The 21,635-nt window shown below is 40.3% G+C and overlaps 1 protein-coding gene across 15 annotated transcripts in view; it reads right to left on the reverse strand.

The window, feature by feature from the left end:
* The window catches only part of tnrc6c1 (trinucleotide repeat containing adaptor 6C1), a 637,257-nt gene that overhangs the window by 84,271 nt on the left and 531,351 nt on the right, over positions 1-21,635 (reverse strand). For 14 of the 15 annotated variants that reach the window (XM_059653753.1, XM_048554723.2, XM_048554726.2 and 11 more), the window contains one exon: positions 19,493-19,843. In XM_059653753.1, coding sequence (XP_059509736.1) covers positions 19,493-19,843 — 351 coding nt within the window. Of the gene's footprint in view, positions 1-4,963; positions 5,069-19,492; positions 19,844-21,635 lie in introns of those variants that run through there. The other variant, XM_059653761.1, reaches the window with a different exon arrangement.

Consider the following 21,635-nt stretch of genomic DNA (forward strand, 5'->3'; position numbering starts at 1 on the left):
AAAACTCTTAAGTGTTTGTTAAAGCTGAAATCTTGTGAGCTATACATTACATAAAGCAGCAGCCTAAATAAAGATAGGCAGCTGCTAATTTCTTGCTAATGCACTATATGAATCAGTAGCTAATGTCCAGTAAGCTTACAGACGTCTTAGTCTTATACACCCATAACAGTCCAATTGAAAAGCAGCACAGAGAACATCCGGGAAGAAAATTATACGCAAGCTTTCTTGGTAACGTGACAGTGAAGCTAAATAAAGCTGACATTCCCTTCCATTTAGAGAGGGGAGGAAAGAGGATTACGGGAAATGTCTAATCTTTATATGTCACAGACATTAGATATCAATATACTCCTATCAAAGAAAACTGGAGGGGAGTTTTCTTTTCAAAGCTTGAAAACCTCAAGTGGGAGCCTTACACTTTTCTACTGGATCAGCTTCCCTTTCCGACTGCTGCTGCAACAAGTAGTTCAAGAGTAACCATACTAAATTACAGGGAGAAAGAAATTGAGAAAGTCCACTGACAGACCATATACAACTGAAAACTCTCAAACGAAAAGGGTCAGGGCAAAGCGCTGCTTTGTGAGCACAAATTGTATCTTAAAAATAGTATTGATTATTTAGAGATTCAAACACAAACTAAATTTCATATTTCTATGGATAAAGTATAAAAAATACAATTACTGAGGCATTGTATTAATGCAACAGCTCCTTAATAACAACACTACTGATTTACATGACTTTGAAGTTGTCTTAACTCCATTCTTCCATGTGAAAATGTATTACAGGATTTTGGTGTTTAGAACTTATAAATATTGAAATAAAAAAGGATTAAACTAAACAGATGTGACTGTTCAAGTATCCCAAGCTATCAAATACAACGTTCACTGAAGCAGCCCTCACCGGGGTCATTTCTTCAATGCCGTATTCCCAGAGGATAAGTGCAAGCTTTCTCCAAAACAAGACAGAACATTCCATGAGTGGAAAAAAAACAGCTGTTCCTCAAGAGAAACAGACATTGCACAACTCAGCAAACCATGTAATAACAGTACAGAAACCAAAATTAACCATTTTCACTGCTCTACCTGCTGTCTCATAACTATGTACTCAAGCAAAAGCAGACAGTTTACTAAACAGCTACCTCACTTGGGCAATGACGGAGGGTAATACAACGGTGGTCAAGGGATTTACACTATCACTTTATTACAACTGAAATATAGTGCAAGTAGATTACCTGGTTCGTGGCCAGAAGCAGCCCCAAGACATGATTCAAATAGTGACATCAGGTCAAGAATGCCAATGTAACTACAGGGTTCAAAAGGCCTATTTAGTTCTGGACTCATTAGCAACTTGAAATGGTGGTTAGTAACCAGCCAGAAGAGGCTCAGCTGAAACCATACAATACAGAAGCAGAATGAGGCTATTCGACCCATTGGGTTTATTCTGCCATTCAATCATGGCTGATATGTTTCTCAATCCTACTCTCCTGCCTTTTCCCCATCACCCTGGATCCCCTCGTTAATCAAGAATCACTGTCTTAAATGCATTTAATGACTTGGCCTTCAACAGATTCACCATCCTCTGGCTGAAAAAAAATTCTCGTCTTGGTTTTAAACGGTCATCCCTTCACTGTGAAGTTATGGACTCAGGTCCTAGAATCTCCTACTAGTGGAGGCATCTTCCCCAAATCGATTCTATCTAGGCCTCTGTGTTCTGTGAGTTCCGTGAAATAGGTAAGTATACATTAAAATTATGTTAAGGTTTTCAGTAGCAATAGATCCAAATGAGGAAATCTTGGGTTTTCCCATCCCTGGGATTTAATCTCCATTCCCCGGCCCTGGCCCTGGCCCTGGCCCGAGTGATCCAGACCCTTGCTTATTGTGCCTACCATTCCAGGTTTGAATTGAGACTAAATATTTGTATTCCTTCCCTTTCCTATTATTTCAATTTTTTTCTACTGTCTCATTTCCCTAAAGGCACATTTACATGCTGAAGCATTAATTCAAGCTTTCTCACAGTGCACACAAGACAGGCTATTCAAATACTGGGAAAATCACATTACATTTTAAACTGTTCTCTCCACACGTGCAAATACGCTCCAAAGCGATGCAGGGGAATAATGATCAGTGGGAATGTATACCTGTTTCTTTTACACCTCACCCAGGGAAACCCAACAAATTTTGTTATTAGAGATAATGGGAACTGCAGATGCTGGAGAATTCCAAGATAATAAAATGTGAGGCTAGATGAACACAGCAGGCCAAGCAGCATCTCAGGAGCACAAAAGCTGACGTTTCGGGCCTGGACCCTTATTCCCTTTGTAAATAGGATGTGGGCATTGATAGCTAGGCTAGCTTTTATTGTCTATCTGTAATTGCCCTGGAGGAAGTGGGGGTGAACTGCCTTCTTGAACAGTGATAGTCCTTGGGGACCTGGCACACTCAGTGAAGTTGAGGGAGTTCCAGAAGTGTGGTCCAGCAACATGAAGGTAAGCAATTTCTAATTTAAAAAAAGTAGTGTGGGGCTTGGAGGGGAACTTGAACATGGTGTTTCCATGCATCTTCTGCCCTTGTTCTGCCAGTTCATTGTTCATTTTAGTTCACAGGGAGGTTCACAGTACTGGAACAGCTTGGCTAGATTTGCAGCACATCTTCAGAACTACTGATGGAATGCTGTCAGAGGCCATAGCATTTGCAACATCTGGTGCCGTCAGCCAATTTTTGGTATCACATGGAGCAAATTGAATTGGTTGAAGACTGGCAACTGTACTACTAGAGACCTCAGGAGGCCAAGATAAATCACCAACTTGATGTTTCAGAGGTTGAAGCAAATATTTCAGCCTTGTCCTTCGCACTGATATCATTCAAGGTCAATGTTTGTGGACCCTCCTCCTCCTGTTCATTGTTTAATTGTCCATCATCATTCATGACCGGAACTTGCAGGACTGCAGGCCTTAGATATGATCCACTGGCTGTGGGATTACATAGCCCTGTCTGTTTCATGTTGCTTCCACTATTTGGCATGCAGGTAATCCTATGTTGCAGCCTCACCAGGGGCTGAGGCCTGGGCTGACCTGATGGCAAAGGCAGATTGGGGGAAACAGATTATGGTTGAATAGAATTGTGCTGTTGACTCCCCACAACACCGCATACATGTCCGGTTTTGAGTTGCTAGATATTTCAAAGACTGTTCCATTTAGCATGGTGGTAGTGCCACATGACACAATGAAGGCTATCCTCAGAGTGAAGAGGGGACTTCACTTCCACAAGGACTATGCAGGGGTCAATCCTACTGGCACGGTCATGGATTGTCACACTTGCGACAAGTAGATTGTTGAAACAAGGTCCATTAGATTTTTCCCTATTGTTGGCTCGCTCATCATTTCCCATAGATCCAGTTTGGTAGCTATGTCCTTTAGGATTTAGGTAACTCAATAATCACTAGCAAGCCACCCTTGATGATGGTGAAGTTCCACACCCAGAATGCATTCCAGGCCATTGCCATCTTTAAATGCTTCTTCCACGTGATGTTCAACGTGGGGAAGTAGTAATTCACGGGGGATCTGTGTATTTGTGTGCAATTCTGTGTTGTTTGTGAATGGGATTTGTGGAGTGTGTCTGTGTGGGCCCCCAATGGTAACCAACAGGTGATTCCCTTGCCCATGTTTGACCTGATTCTGAGATTGCATATGGTCCGGAGTTAATGTTGAGAACTCCCAGAGCAACTTCTTCCCATTGTGCCACTGCTTCTGATGGGTCTGTTTCATTAGCAGGACAGAATATACCCAGAATGGTAGCATCTGGCACACTATGGTATGATTTAATGAGAAGGACCATCTCAAGTAATTACCTGACTAATCTGTGGGGCAGCTCTCCCAACTTTGGCTCAGGCCCCCAGGAGTTTTGTGGAGCAGATGCTGTTGAAAATAGAAAATTTCCTTATCCGAAGAACTTATTGAATAAGATTGGTCTTTATGACTATGGACAGTGGTTACATGCTGCCATTATGCTTGCCTTTAATTTCAAATTTTGCTTAATTAATATTTCACCATCTGTCGCAGTGAGGACTAAACTCATATCCCCAGAACATTAGCTGGGTTCCTAGTTGAGTGATTTTATCATTAAGTCACCATCTCTCCATAACTGCAATGCTTTAGTAACAAGCGGCTAACCAAGCAGAAACCAGTAACTGTACCTGCAACTTCATTCTGTGATATGTATTAGTACCAAAGGCCATGCTATTCATTAAGAGAATAGAATAAGATACTGGATTTCATAACCAATTACAGGGAAAGTCGAGGAAACAATTTGAAGCACATTCTGAATTACATGTTGAAAAACTAACAATTACTTTACCTAATTAACCTTACTATTCATAATATTGTGCATAAGAACCCACAACTGCTACTCAGAATTATTTCAACTGGATGTTAAAATGTTATGCTAAAACTTGTGTTATTTTATTGAAAGCAATCACAACTAAACATCATTCATAGCAAAATTGAATGCCAATGACAATGTACACAAATGATTTTATATCTTCCAACTGTTTAAAGCACCACAATAACCTTCAGAGAATAACAATAAGTACCAAACCTGCAGTCCTTAGTTTAACTATTTTTAGAAAGATAGTGTTGGATAAGTCTAAAGGGACAGTATGATTGACTGATAAGTCTTTTATCGGAAATCAGTGACAACAAGATTTAATGAGGCAATAAGCAATTTTCAAAATGAGTAGTATCATCTAAGCAAAACATTTGTGAATAAACATTTTATTACTGTGTGAGTGCAAGATTCAATACATCACTTCCACAAATAACCAAGTGTTAGGACGCCATTTTCTCAGTTTTAACAGACAGCTACTTCAGACAGCACTCGGTGGCTTTCTAATTTAATGCAATATTGTCAGAGAACAAAGCAGCAATTAGTTGGTACTTTTCTGCTATACAGGGGACTGCTGCGAAAAATACCTGACTGAAGGTGACGCCCAACCATCCTAGGAAACGCTACATTTTGTGCAAAGTTGCCTTCATGTCTGCACCTACGCTCCTGTGCTCTGTTTCAATATGTCGTCTGTGTACTGTTTTAAGCCTCATCTTGTCCACATGCCAGAAAAACTACTCTTGTGTACTGTACGCTTCTGACAACCTACATTTGCTCAGCCCTCCCCACTTGGAAATGCCCTTCTGAGGTGGGACTCAATACTAAGATATCAGCGACAAAGAATCTAGCTTGATTATTTAATTACTGATGACATTAAACTTATCTTCCTTTCTTTAAATTCTTTAACTGTCACAAAACATTTTCTCCTGGCAAAGCAATTAACACTAGCCGGTTTCCTTGAAAGTCAGCCAAGAAAAAAACCGCATTCATTGGGTGGCTGCATGCAAATAAGCTCTGTTGTATGCCTTATAAAAACATAATCTGGCATACCACTACAGCTTTAGCGTTCAGTATGGAAACTAATACATAAATGGGCTTTATGCCAGTTGCTTGCTTTGTTTAATCTAGTCCACGCTGCAATTAAACATTAAAAATATCTATCATTAAATCTATCATTTGAAAAGGTTGTTTAGAAAAAATAGCCAGCAAGTCCACTGTAAAACATATTTTATTTGCTATCATTAGCATTTGCTAGAACACACCCACACGGACATTCTCAAGTCCCTGGATAGAAAGGCACGCTGCGTAGTTTAGTTACAGTTCATCAACATATGCCAACGTCCATGCAGGCTAGTATGAACAACAACTTGCAAACAAAATGCCTTTATTGCTTGTTTGACTGCAAGTTAAATCAGACTCTGCAAGAGAGAACCCGACAGAAAAATTAATCATGTTGTGAAAGTGCCAAGGTGACCTGAAAGTCATGGAAAGCTGCCTATCTTTAAAAGCATTGAGCACAGACTTGCAACGTGGTTGCTAGGTCACAACCCCTTCTTATCCAGATTGCAGCGTAGACTAAGCCTGAAGCTTAGGCACCATCAGGTTCTGCAAAATATGAGCAGCTCACAGCTGCTCCATCAATCAGCAGTGCAAAAGAAACTGAAAACAGTGTCTGCACTCAAGACACAAGCAACCACAGATGAAACAGAAAACAATGAGAAGTCTTTCTTCTACATGGTTTATTTTTTGTTGTTATGGAATTTGCAGAGTCAAATGTAGTACATTCGCTTAGCTGCAAGGGATCACCTCAATCATTTGCATATGGATACAAACAAAGATATTCCACTGAACAGCAACTTGCATTTGTGTAATATTTAACATAGCAATCTAGCAGAAACATTTCAAAATAGTGTAGTGTAATCAGACAAGTGACAGCAAACAAAGACTAAACACATAACTAAAAGCTTGTTCGTGGGTCTTAAGTCGTATCTTAAGGATGAGAGACAACTGGAAAAACAAAGCTTCGGGAAGGAATTCAAGTTTTACATGTCAAATAATTAATGGAGAGAAAGAACTGGAGGATACATAGCAGGCCAGTTTTGAACGAAGGGAGCTGGGAAAAATTCCAGATAAACACGCAAGACGATTAAGAGGGCAAACAATTTCCTTTTGAAATTTAGTCTGACTTGCAAACTCACCAGAGCGCTGTAAAATCACGGAATTTATTTGCTGTTAACAGCTGCAAATGGAAGCTGAACGAGAACAGGGTTTCTGGCTTCGTCTGTGAATTGTCAACTTTGTTACAGAGGTACCAAAGTCGGTGAAGGAATTTTTTTGTAAAAAGCAAATTGTTAAACAATCCACACAGAAAGCACTGGAAGTGGCAGGGAGGTAAGAGCAAACAGAGAAAGGTGGTGATTGTAGCACCATTCTCTTGACTAGGTCACCACAGACACCATTGGGTCTTAAATTTTTGACCTGCTTTTCAAATTTCCGCATGCCCCCACCATTCCTAGCCACAAGTTTTTTTTGAAGTTTTTCCACTTATTCACTGTTTATGACCCCTCACGTACTATTTTTTAAATTGTAGAAGACTTTCCTTCTATTGTGTTTTTTTTTCAATCAACTTACTCTACATTTTTAAACCTTTCCTTGTTCTTAGCACCCATATGTGGCAATCTTTAATGTAAAAAGCTCTCTCCTCACCATAACCCACAATTTTCCTGCCTTCAAGTGCTTATCCTGAGGACTTCTCTCTATCTCCGCTTAAAGTATATGTAGAATTTCAGATTGTCCATTGGTACTAATGTAGTGGCATAAGTATACCACAAGAACAACAGGGAAAGCTGATATCAAGTTTATGGGATATACAATTCAAAGGCATGGGGGAGGGGGGCGCAGGAACTGAGGGACCTGGGCGTATACGTATTCTGATCTTTGAAGAACAGTCACGATAGGTACAGACAGCACTAAGAAATGCATATAGCGTCTTTGGCTTCATTAGTAGGGGCACAGAGTATAAGAGCAAGAAAGTGATGTTGGACTTATATGAGACACTTCTCAGACCTCAAATGGAATACTGCTTACAGTTCAGAGTGCCACATTTTAAGCAGAATGTGAATGTATTGGATAGAGTGCAGAAGCAGTTTACAAGAATGGTTCCCAGGGATGAGGAACTACTGTTATGAGGATCAGTTCAAGAAATTGGGTCTGTTCTCTGTGGAGGGAAGATAGTTTAAATGAGATCTGATAGATGGTTTACAAAGCAATGAGCAAGTTGGATATAAGATCATAAGACATTAGGAGTGGGAGTAAGGCCATTCGGCCCATCAAGTCCACTCCGCCATTTAAATCATGGCTGATGGGCATTTCAACACCACTTCCCTGCGCTCCCCCCGTAGCCCTTGATTCCTTTTGAGATCAAGAGTTTGTCGATCTCTGCCTGAAGGCATCCAACGTCCCAGCCTCCACTGCACTCTGCGGCAATGAATTCCACAAGCCCACCACTCTCTGGCTGAAGAAATGTCGTCTCATTTCAGTTTTAAATTTACCCCCTCTAATTTTAAGGCTGTGCCCACGGGTCCTAGTCTCCCCGCCTAATGGAAACAACTTCTTAGCGTCCAATCCTTCTAAGCCATACATATATGCAAGGAGAAACTGTTCCTGCTTGTAAATGGAACAAGAACATGAGGACATGGATTTAATATAATGTACAAAGGAAGCAAGGGTGAAGGGAAGAATAACATGTTTATTCAACATTGATAATAGGAACTGCAGATCCTGGAGAATCCAAGATAACAAAGTGTGGAGCTGGATGAATACAGCAGGCCAAGCAGCATCTCAGGAGCACAAAAGCTGACATTTCAGGCCTAGACCCTTCATCAGAGAGGGGAATGGGGAGAGGGAACTGGAATAAATAGGGAGAGGGGGGAGGCGGACCGAAGATGGAGAGAAAACAAGATAGGTAGAGAGTATAGGTGAGGAGATGGGGAGTGGATAGGTCAGTCCAGGGAGGATGGACAGGTCAAGGAGGCGGGATGAGGTGATAGGTAGGAAATGGAGGTGCGGCTTGAGGTGGGAGGAAAGGATGGGTGAGAGGAAGAACAGGTTAGGGAAGCAGAGACAGGCTGGGCTGGTTTTGGGATGCAGTTGGGGGGAGGGGACGAGCTGGGCTGGCTTTGTGATGCAGTGGGGGGAGGGGAAGAACTGGGCTGGTTTCCCCTTCCCCCACTGCATCCCAAAACCAGCCCAGCCTGTCTCTGCCTCCCTAACCTGTTCTTCCTCTCACCCATCCCTTCCTCCCACCTCAAGCCACACCTCCATTTCCTACCTACCACCTCATCCCGCCTCCTTGACATGTCCATCTTCCCTGGGCTGACCTATCCCCTCCTACCTATCTTGTTTTCTCTCCATCTTCGGTCCGCCTCCCCCCTCTCCCTATTTATTCCAGTTCCCTCTCCCCATTCCCCTCTCTGATGAAGGGTCTAGGCCCGAAACGTCAGCTTTTGTGCTCCTGAGATGCTGCTTGGCCTGCTGTGTTCATCCAGCTCCACACGTTGTTTATTCAGCAAGTAGTTAGAGTATGGAACGCACTGCCTGGAAGAGTGGTGGAGGGAGGGTAGTTGTGGCACTCAAGGTATTGGATGATTATTCAGTTAAAAAATGTGCAAGGGTATCGGAAAAAAGCAGGAAATCAGCACTAGGTTTTGATGCTCATTTAACAAGCAAGTGCAGGCACAATGAGTGGAATGGCCTACTTCTGCATTATAACATTTCTGTGATTCTGTGTCTTCACTATTATTCTACACGACCATATCCAAATATAAAATTAAAATTATTTCAGTACATTTGCAAGTGAAAATAAAGATGAAATATATTGACTGCTAATTGCAAACATTTGATTTCATGCAGGAGTAGCATATAGTAATATACAGAGTATCCCATGGGACAGGCTGGGTTGAAGGTTTTTTTAAATCTCAGTTATTATTTACGCTTCTACAAACTTAACTGCCACATTCATATTCCAAATCACTCAAATTTTAATTCTTATCCTATTGTGCATGATACATGAAAATACATTGATGTTAGGACAGCCAAATTTCATGCTGGAATTACAGAACTGCTCGAACACAGGAGGTGGTAACACTGCCCATTGAGTCCATGTCAGCCATTTGCAAGAGCAATTCAGTTTGTTCCATTTCATGCTGTTTCCCTGTAGCCTTGCATTATTGTCCTCTCTTCGGGTGCTTATCCACCTTCCCTTTGAACGTCACAAATTAATTTGCCTCTATCCCCTGTCAGGTTCTAGATACTAATCACTGACTGCATTAAAAAGTCCCCACATCTTTGTCAAATCATAAATCAACCTTCCAATGTGAAGAATTTCTTTTTGCCTACTTTATCCATCCTCCTCATGATTCTGAACAACTTTAACTGAGCAATTAGCCTTATATCAGTCATCAGCAAAGTGTTGGAATGTAAGAAGAAGGCTCAACAATGTGCTTAGAGAAGAATAGTAAAATAACAAGTCGAGATGGTTTTATGATATTTAAAAAGTGTATGACAAACTTATTGAAGTTGTTTTCCATTCAGTATGTAAGTAGGATAATAAATTAAAGGGAACCAGTGAGTGTAGTATACTTGGATTTGCAAAACAAAAATTGAAAAAGATGCCAAATAAGCAGTTAATAGACAAGAAAACAGCCAAGATCTTCTCTGGATAGGTAAGAACCAAATATATCCTGCAAGATGTACATCAAGACCTCTCAAAGGTCCTGAGAATACTACAGCACTATGTGGTAATTGCCTGGTAAAACTAAGTTTACAATAATCTCGTGTCCGGAAGTTTCCAAAAAAGTCCTCAAAGTGGAGTTAGAAGCACAAACTTCAGCGAGTTTGATATAATTAACTTAATACTGAAACATGCAATATTAGAGAATTAAAATCAGCTCTAATACTTGGCTAACTAACAACTCTCACCACCTCCTCCCAAACCTCCCTTCATGGTATATGGGTGCAATGGTTATTAACTCGTAATTGCCCTTAAACTGAGTGATTTACAATGCCATTTCAGAGAGCTGGTGAGAGTCAGCCACATTCTTGTGGGTCTGAAGTCACATGTAGCCCCAACCAGGCAACAATGGCAGATTTCATCCCTGAAGGAACACTACTGAACCAGATAGACTTTTATGACAATCAATATTAGTTCCATCATGATAGCTGTAACACATTTCAAATTTAAGTGAATTTAAATGCCATTACAACATTTCAACCTACAACCCAACAGCATTAGTCAGAGGCTCTGGATTACTAGTCCAGAGACGTTACCATAATGTTACCACCTCTTCAGATGTCTGAGTGTACAACTGTGTGTCAGTTATTTTGGGAAAATATAGTTATCTTGCTAACTTATGCTTGTTATCTTGTGCCAATTTAAATACTGTAATATCCAGGAAATTAATGCTTTCCTTATTTGTTGTGGCTTTTGGTTTAATGGAGAGTTCGCAATTATTGAGGAAATTGACAAATTCATATGAATTTGTCAGAGTCAAAATACCGTGTATGGCAATGCAGAAACTGCTACTGCTACATCATTAAAAAGTGGAAGGGCAAGAGCATGCTCTGATGTGAAATACTCATTTAAGAAAAACATGGACAATATTACACCAGGCTAAAAAAACTTGAAAGGTTCCTTACAAATATTAGAAAACAATTCAAATTCAGACTATTTCTTTTATCTCCAGCAAGAATCTTACAAATACTCAAAATTTGAACAGTCCTCACTATCTTCACAGTAAAACTTATGCTCAGACAGCATGGCTGCAACTAGTTTCCTTTCACTGATTTCTGCACATTCCTGCCAGGCACCTAAAACAAACTGCAAACTAAACTCACGATTACTTTGATTTCAGAGTAACAATGAGTTCCCTAAGATTGGTTTCCAGCAGTTTGCCTACCAGACTTCTTATTAAGAAAAAGTGCTAAATACTTATATATTTCCTCATTTATTTTGTTAAGAAATCTTCAGTCTAACAAAAAGTTCTGACATAAATTTGGATCTGAGCAAACTGATTTCCCATGTGAAAATTTGAGGACAATGGTGCTTTCCATCATGTATTAACCTCAACACAGTAGCAGGATCACACATTCAGAATAGCAATGGGAACTCAGAATCCCTAATGCATATACATTCCACATCTCTGCAGTTCCTTTTATATATTTCTTCATAACTTTTCCAAGGACACGTTGGTTAGTGCTTATTGGAAATGGTTGTGGACAAACAATTTTCTTCCTTTCCCCATGACAGCTGACATGGTAAACAATTCTGTGAGTTGGGATACTGTTCTCTGCTTTTTAAACCTTTGTTGACACTCATCTGCAGGAAAGCCATCCTCCTCCTCTCTGCTATAACATCTCATCTTCCAAACCTCCTTTTCATTCGAATGTTCTTGGGATATATTGTTACTTCCCAGATTGATCCATCATTACTACGTGTTTTAGTTTGAATTTTTCCAAGCAAGTTACTGGCTGTGTCATACGAAGGACACAGTCCTCATCAAACTTTCAAATGACATTTCAAGTGACTGTAACTATGTTGCAACAGCACTGCAGCCTTTGCCACAGTCAAAACAATCTTCTTCTAGTGCCCTCCTTCTGTTGTTCTGCACAGTGGACCTACACTCACTTAGTTCGCTTACCTACAAAACTGCAACCAGAGCATTGGCAGGAAAAGATATATTTATTACCCCTACACCTTTAGGAATCTATCCTTGGCTCACTCCTCTGTCACTTTCTCGGTATCAACAGCAAGGTCATCAGGATCTTAAAATCAGTTCTGAAAACATCCAGTATAACCTATCAATTATGTCAACCTTGTACCACTTCTGTGTTGTCAGTTGACTGGACTTTCATTGTGATGAAGTTTATAAGGTAATGAACTATATCTTTTAAGGTAAAACAGATGAATTCACGGGTCCTCTAACCTTCTGAATTCTGCACAAAAACAAGCATTTGGATTGTTAGCTAGCTAGTGGGATTGTTAAGAGATTAGAGGCTAAAGTGGGAACCTAGATGTCTTACTAGCAAAAATATGCAAGCTACGCATACTTGTAGATGTATCCATTCATGATGGTATCAGTAAGAGAGACCACACAGGCATCATGGAGACCAAGTCCCACCTTCACACTGATAATACCTCACATCATGTTGTACGGCACAGTGACCGTGCTAAATGGTATAACAACAAGACTGAAATCCAAGAGATGCTGTATGCCATCAGCAGGAGCAGAATCTCCAACACAGTATGCAACCTCAGACTGTCAATTCCCCCATTCCACAATTCCCCATCAGGCCAGGGGATCAATCCTGATGCAACAAAGAATTCAGGAAGGCAGTTCAAACTTGGCATACTTAAAAAACGAGATGTCAACCTGGTGAAGCTACAAGACTACTTGCGCACAAAACAGCAAAAGCAAAATATAATAGACAAAGCTAAGCAATCCTACAGCCAATGGATCAGATCGAAGCTCTACAGTCCTGCCACATCCAGTCATAACTTGTGGCAGACAATCAAATAACTCAGGAAGCTCCATTAATATCCCCCATCCTCAATGATGGCAGAGCCCAGTATACCAGCGCAAAAGGTAAGATTGAAGCATTAGCACATCTGGCTGAAGATCGTTGCAGAGTGGATGATCTATCCACCTTCTCCAGAGGTCCCCAAAATCACAGATTTCAGTCTTCAGCCAATTTGATTCACTCCCTGTGATAACAAGACATATTTGGAGGCACTGGATACTGCAAAAGGCTACTAGTCTTGATAACATTCCAGTAAGAGTACTGTAACCTTGTGTCCAGAACTTGCCATGTCCCTGGCCAAGCTATTCTAGTACAGCTACAACTCTAGCATCTAACATAAAATCTCCCAGCTATGTCCTGTGCACAGGAAAAAAAAAGACAAATCCAAACCAGCAAAGTATGAAAATCATGGGGCAAACTTCCCCAGTGGTTGGAGTCATACCTGGAACATATGAACAGGGTTGTGGTGGTTGAAGGTCAGTCAATTAAGCTCCAGGACATCTCTGCAGGAGTTCCTGGGGTAATATCCTAGGCCCAACCACCTTCAGCCACTTCAGCAGTGACCTTTCCTCCATCAGAAGATCAGAAATGGGGAACTTTGCCAGTGGTTAGACAATGGTCAGCACCATTCACAACTCCTGAGGTCACGACACAGTCCATGACCAAATGCAACAAATCCTGTCTTTGGCTGACAATTAGCAAGTAACAATCATGCCACACGAATGCCAGACAATGACAATCACCCCCATGTCATTCAATGGCATTACTGTCACGGAATCCTTGACTAATCAACACCTTGAGGTTACCACTGACAAGAAACCGAAATGGACTCAACATATATGCAGCAAGTTACCTGCTGACTCCCCCAATCCCCAAAGCCTGTCCACCATTTTCAAGGCACAAGATGAAATACTTGCACTGGATGAGGGCAGCTACAACAACACTGAAGAAGTTGATCTGCATCCAGTACAGAATAATCTGTTTTGGTTGGTACCGTATCCACAAACATTCAGTCACTCCACTACTGACCCTCAGTAACAGCACAGCGTACAATCAGCAAGATGTACTGCAGGAATTTGCCAAAAATCCTTAAACATCACCATCCAAACCCGCAATCATTTCCTTCTAGAAGGACATGGACATCAGATACATGCAAACACAACCACCTGCAAATTCCCCTCCATGCCACTCACCACCCTAACTTGGACATATATTGTCACTGGGTCAAAATCTTGCAATTCACTCCCCAACAGCATTGTGGGTCGACCGACAGTAAATGGACTGCAATGGTTCCAGAAGGCAGCTCACCACAACTTTCTCAAGGGCAACAAGGGATAGACAATTAATAAGGATAACTGAACCAGCTGCCCATGTCACCTGAATGGGAGAGGGGTAGGTATGAGTAGATAGGTAAAGCTGATTAATTAATTCAGGGCAGCTGCATTAATGGTTATTAGAAGGTTAAGTCTCCAAATTGCAGGGAATGTCAGATTTTGTAAATGCTTATACTTTAAACTACCACTTAAGTTCAGGATAGAACGGATTTAGGAGATCTCAAGTACAGACAATCATACTTTGGCATGGAGACAGAAGGTTATAAAATCTTAGCTGCTATAGAGATGGGCCTTCAGAGGGGAAAGAGTACACAGCAAACCATCGGTGTCATGTTTTGTACCTGGCGATTATCTTCAGAAATTCCACAATTTTGGAACGATTTCTGCGGAGCTAACATTTCAGGTCGAGTGATCATTCTGAAAACATCAACTCTGCTTTCTCATCACAGCTGCTGCCAGACCTGCTGAGTTTCTCCAGCAATTTATTTTTGCTTAGATACTAATGATCTGATTGGGCAACATTAGCATCAGTATATGAATGGGGAAAAAAAAAAAGAGTGTTTCACAAACTTCTTGTGTTTCTTTTGAACATATTACTAACAAATTGATCAAGGGCAATCAATGGACTTAGTAAATGAATTTTCAAAAGGCTTTTAATAAAGTGCTCTACAGAAGGCCGATTAGAAAAATTAAGGCTTATGTGATACAAGATAATGTACAGGCATGGATCAATATTGGCTTACGTACAGAAAATACAGCAGGAATAAATGGGACATTCCAGCATTGGCAGGCTGTGACCGGTGGGATACTGTAATCATCAGTATTTGGGCCTCAGCTGTTCAGTATATATACATGATTTGGAATTGAGGGCCAAATGTAATATTTTTAAATTTGCAGCTGATACAAAACTAAATGGGAATGTGTACTGTAAGGAAGATGTAAAGCAGCTTCACAAGGATTTGGACCTGGTTAGTAAAATGGGCAAGAACATGACAGATGAAACATATTGTGGAAAATGTAAAGTTATACACTTTGTTAAGAGGAACAGATGTGCAGAATACCTCTTAAATGTTAAGAAGTTGTAAAGTGTAGATGTACAAAGGGACACAAGTGTCCTCGTCAATATGTCAATGAAGGTTAACGTACAGGGACAGTTAGCTGTTAGAAAGGCTACCGAGAATGTTAGCCTTTATTGCAAGCGGATTGACTATAGAAGCCGTAAGACCTTGCTTCACAATAATTGTATGGAATCATACAAATGTCACAGTACAGAAGGCCATCTGACCCATCATGACTGGATCAGCTCCTGAAAGAACTACCCAGCTAGTCCCACTTTCCATCTCTATCACAGCAACCCTCTTACTCCACCACTTGTGAATTTATCCAGCTCTCTTCTGAAACCTCTGATGGAATCCACCTCCACCACACTCCTAGGCCATGCATTCCATTTCTCATCTCACCCAGAGTTCTCTTGCTGACAGTCTTAAAATTGTGACCCCTAGTTACTGGTATACCAACAAGCGGAAACAGAATATCCTTCTGTTCTGTCAAAATTGTTCATAATTCTGAATACCTTAATAAAGGTAACTCAAGTCTACTCTGCTCCCAGGAGAATAAGCCCAATCCCCCTAAATTTCCCTTGTTTCTAAAATCCTTTATTCCCAGTATCATTATAGTAAATGCTCTTTGCACTCTCTCTGTGGCTTTAACATCCTTTGTTAAATAAGGCGCCCAGAACTGAACACAATACTCCAAATGTGGTCTGACCGATAAGTTATAGAGGTGCAGCATCACTTCCCTGCTTTTACATTTTATGCTTCTATTATAAATTCAAGGATCAAATCAGCCTTCTTAACAACTGTTTCAACTTGCTGGGCCACCTTCAGAGAGAATCATGCATGTAAATCCTGAGGTCCCTCTACTCTTGTACTCCCCTCAAAAGCTGTACCATTGAGCCTGTACTATATCTTCATATTTCTTCTACCTCACATTCCTCTACACTGAAGTTTATTTGCCAGGTGTGTGCTTAATTGACCAACTCGCCAATGTGCCTCTGAAGTTGCTCAGCATCATTCTCACAATTCACTATTCTCCTTAGCTTTGTTTCATCTAAAAATTTAGGGAATTTGCCCTCAAAACCCATCTCCAAATTGTTCATATAAATCTAAAAAAGCAAGGGTCCCAACAGTAACCCTGGGGGAACATCGCTTTCAATTTGTCTCCCAACTTGAGAGATACCTATCTATACCTAGCCTGTTTCCTGTCTTTCAGCAAAATTCTAATCCATGCTGCCATGCATGGACCAGTCCCAAACGTTTCGAATCTGGTAACCAATCTGCCACATGGCAGCATATCAAATGCTTTCCCAAAGTCTAAATATGCATGGGAATGCCACATGCTATCACGACTTGGAATGATATTGTAGTACCTTCATTATCACTGGGTTAAAATCCTGGACCTCTCTTCCTGATAGCACTGTTGGGTATCCCTATAACCAATGAAGTGCATTCGTATACCCCATTAAGCTTATTACCATGTCTTTTCGGGCAATTAGGAATAGGCAATGAATACTGGTTTTGTCTGTAATACTCAAATCCCATAAACAAACAAAGCATGTTTGAGACTGTTCAACAAATTTGAGATAATTGTAAAATTACATCAAATAATACACATTTTGTCTTGGGTTTACAAGGCAGGCTGATTTGAGAACACTACTCTGCCAATTACAAACAGCTTAAGGACTATGCTGTTAAAATCAATCAACCAATCATTGTGATGTACAACAGACACCTAGCAATGTGTATGAATTTGCGTCAACATGTTGTTCAAGTGTTCAAATGGCAAAGGTATTTTTGGACTTACAGTAGCACTCAGATAGTCATTGTATAATTGTAGCATCAAATGACTTGTTGAACGTGTTGTTCAAATTTTTAAACTAAGTTGCTTTTCCACAACAACTCAGGGCGGACTGGGAACTGTACAGGTCTGAAAATGGTGGTCTTTGGCCTATTTGCCAGTTCATACAATACACAGAACGACAATCTTATCAAGATAGCCTATATTCCAAAGGTTGACTTTGACGTGCTTTATTTCTGTGTCAAACTTGCAAGGTAGGCAGTGATAATGGGAACTGCAGATGCTGCAGAATCCAAGATAACAAAGTGTGAAGCTGGATGAACACAGCAGGCCAAGCAGCATCTCAGGAGCACAAAAGCTGATGTTTCGGGCCTAGACCCTTCATCAGAGAGCAGAGTTTGCAAGGTAGGCAAATGGCTAAGAGCTGTTATTACAAAATACTTGATGAAGCCAATTTAATAGCACGTAGCTTTATAAATCCCACTGGTGAAAGTAGTCTTGTGCTGGACTGTAAAGGACAGTCCATTTGTAAAAGGAAAGGCAGTCAGCTAGATCAGTATTATCAACTCTGAGGAGGAAAAATAAGGGCTGCTTAACCTGAGAAGCTGGAAGTAGCAGAGTTTGCTGATCAGACCCAAGGTGTGTGGTCGTGCTCATATTTGCAAATGGTATCCGTAACAGCAAAATTGCAAAAAACCTCATTTGAAAGAGTTTCCACATCGGCGGTTTTAAGTATTATATTCCGAATTGTAGATTATGTCATCTTTATTTGATAAGGGAAACTGAATTCCACCCCCCCCACCCGATGAATTTGACACCTTTTCATGAAAGAATATCAATTACTATTGAAACAAATTGCTTTATGTTAAAGTCTACATACACTGCCTCATTTGGAATAATTATTTGTCTGACAGAAACGATGGAATCTTCGAGATTTATTAGAGCTCCACTGCCATTCAATTTTTCAGTTCATAAGGCTTCAGACCCACGTTTGGGTACCAACAGTTCACAGAATCATGGATTTTACAGCACAGAATGAACCTGAGCCAAAACAGTGATCTGATTAATGCCAGATCATGCCCTTTCAAAAAGCCTGGCCACTATGTTCCTTTAAATATTTATCCATTTTTGACAGTCATCATTGAATGTGGTAACACCATTATTTCACACAATGGAATCCAAGTCACGTGAACTCCTGTGTCAAAACAAATACATCCTTTTATTTGTGGCTATTTTGTCATCTAACATAAATTCACATACTGTGCTTATTGACCCATCTGCTGTGGGACACTTCTTTTTCCTCCCCCCCGTATCGCTCTACTCAAAGTCAAAAAGAATTTTAATACATCTATTAAGTATCCTCCTAACTTTTTATTCTAAAGAGAACAACCTCAGCACCTATTGCTTCTTCAGGCAATTCATGTATGACACCCTCGGCACAATCCAAGTAAATCTCATCGGCATGTGATGTCAGGAACTGAACCCAGTGTTCTAGTCAAGGCCAATGTTCTATCATGTTTTACCATCACTTCTGTATGTGTGTGGTTCATGTGGCTATCATATCAAACTCAATTATTTCTATTTGGACTACTATTTCATCTATCTTGTTATGAGTGTTCCAATCATTTTGATAAAGTGCCTTTAATTTCAAACTTACTCCTCAACATTAATCAGATGTTTAACCTTCAGATTACACTATCCACAAATAAAAAAATTTCAAAATGTAAAAATCTTATTTGTCAACATTGCACAACTTGTTCTTTGCTTTGCCGAGTTAGTCAAAAGTTTCTTTTCCTACACAGCTTTCAATGATTACAAGAAAATGACTCATCAATTTGTGATCCTCCTCGTGGAGGCAAGAAATGGAGAGACAGGCAAAAGAATGCTGTTTAAAATAGCAACCAAAAGTAATCAGACCAAAATTTTCTGACTGACCAAAGGAGATTCTTCTGTGGAATGCTCAGAACTTTCTACCATCTTAAATGTCAAATATTTCAATACACTATAGCCAGAAACCTTGATACCTGTATTACATTAACAAGTGTAACTGAAAAACATCGTGCAGCTGAACGAGCTTGCCTTAAAATGTTCAAATCTTATTTTGACTCTCAAAACAGGAGGGAAGATGAAATGAGAACATAAAAAATTTGGAATTTTAACCACTATTTAAAATGCAATGCTGTACACACAACAAATCCAGAATTCAATGATACATTTCGAAATGTATGCTTAAAAACTACAAGTATCGCTATCACCCAAGCCCAATACCCAAAAGGTTCAGCTTGAATTTAACTCAGAAGTTATTTTTTAATTGATCGCTCATTTGTGCGGTTGGCCAAGCACTCTTACCTGTCTGTCCTTTGCCGGGATGCTGGAGTTGCTGTTGTCCACCTGATGCCTGTTGAACACTGTGCTGAGAAGAATTTGCTGCCACTTGCCCTGTACCTTGTGCTAAACTATTGCTGACGACAGTCCCAGGTGGCAGTGGCTGACCCCTTTTCAATAGCTGTTTCTGTTCTTGATGCCGGAAGCGTGGCGGCACTTCACGAGGTGGGTAGCGGGACAAGGCCTGTTGCTGACAATTGATAGAAGCTCGCTTGCCATTGCTTCCACTGCTGTTAGTAATGGTGGTCGTGGAAGTGCTGTTGCAGGAATTGGCAGGCTGTGGCTGGCTTTGACTGATCTTGGTAGGTTCTGGCACTGGAAAATAAAATTAAAACCACATATTGTGGTTTGAAAATTTGACTGGAAGAAAACTCACATTTTTCTGGACTCTTTCTAGAATTTCAAGTTAATGATTTGTTTTCACTTTAATATTCTAGCTTACACACACTAGATGTTGCTTTGGGCACATTACTGTATTTAAAAATACTACAGTTATATATCTCGCTGGAAACATCACAATTCAATTAATTAAGAAATCAAATATATGTAACGCAGAATTCTGTATTTTGCCCAAATGAATCAAAAACCATTATTTTTCATGTGCCCATTTAAAGGTTACACTTTATCTCAACAGAAAGCTTTGAGCAAGATGTCTTAAAAACCAGTCCATTAATTCCATGCAGAGACAAACAAGTTCCATTTAAAACTAACTGAGCAAAAACAAGAAGTATTTTATTTCTTGGTCCAAATCTGTTGTAAAAGTCATGGTTTTCACTCCGCACATTCAAGTCCTGAACTGTTTCCCATTGGACCTGCTAGTCAGTGATAAGCAGAGACTAGTCCAAGCAACAAGCCAGTGAACTAAGTAACTATTGTTTTTAAAATCCTGAGCAGATGAAAACATTATTGAACAACTGTTCATTGCAACTTTTCAACTCTGATGCCAATCTTGCACTTTGAATTATTCACCATCTTGCATTCAAATTTAATAGTCCCATAGTGCATCTATGTATTGTAGTGAAACTACTCAAAGTTGAATGGCAACAATATTTACAACAGTGTTCTCTTAAAACAAAACAGTCATGGAGAGGAAGTGAAGATATTAAACAAAACAGTTTTATCATAAAACCAAAAGGTCATCAAGGGACTAATTAAAAATCATTTAAGAATAAAGATCAAAATTACTTAAATCTAAAATCCTTTTCAATTGGATTGGTCGAAAGAATAACTCAAATTTCTGGGGTTTCTTTCGTCCAACAAGTAGCTACTATTTAAATAAGGTCAAAATAAATTTCTTAATGGTGGCCTCCTTAAAATTCTAAGGGTGAGGCGCCCCCATTTTTTCTTAAGTGTCAGGACAAGCATGCTTCTCACTACCTACTTATCAACTCAGAGACGAAAGCAGCACCGAAGAAAGTTTCTTGGCAAAGATCACTAGACAAGGCCTATTCTTAGGGGATCCAGGAGCAAGTCATTTTATCTTCTCTTTGGAGGCTAGATATCATGGTGAGAGGCGGGGTTCAAAAGGTTAGGGCAAGTAGGTACGTTTCAGAGGCTGCCACTTTGCCTGCTTTCCATGCCACTGAATAGCCCTCACTGAGACCAATGAAGGCCCCCACCAAAAAAAAACCTCAGACTGCAAGTCACTGTGGTATCCCAGCTGGAAACCTGCAATTTGCACCCACCGGGGAGGCAGGTGGTTAGGAACATGACGAGTTGAGGTTCTTGTATGGCCATTAATTGACCACTTAAGGGTCTTGATTGCTGGCGAGTTGAGAATGTCACGCATGAACCTTCTTATGCAGCACTGAATTGCAGAGGTAGCAAGACAGGAAGGCAAGTTTGTCTCCAGAGCAAACTCATCCAATTATTTCCTTCTCACTTCCTCCAGGGAGGAAAGAAACAGTCCAAAGATGTCCAGAGTAAGTAGACTGGCCATGCTAAATTGCTCATAGTGTTCAGGGTTATGTTGATTTGGTTGGTTATAGGTGAATGGGATGCTCTGTGGACTTGTTGGGCCAAAGGGCCTGTTTCCACACTGTAGGAATTCAATGATTCTATGAAATTGAAACAAAGTTCTTAACAGAGTTCAATACTCTCCGTATGT

The sequence above is a fragment of the Stegostoma tigrinum genome, chromosome 22 (assembly GCF_030684315.1).
Source record: "Stegostoma tigrinum isolate sSteTig4 chromosome 22, sSteTig4.hap1, whole genome shotgun sequence".
NCBI classification, from domain to species: domain Eukaryota; kingdom Metazoa; phylum Chordata; class Chondrichthyes; order Orectolobiformes; family Stegostomatidae; genus Stegostoma; species Stegostoma tigrinum.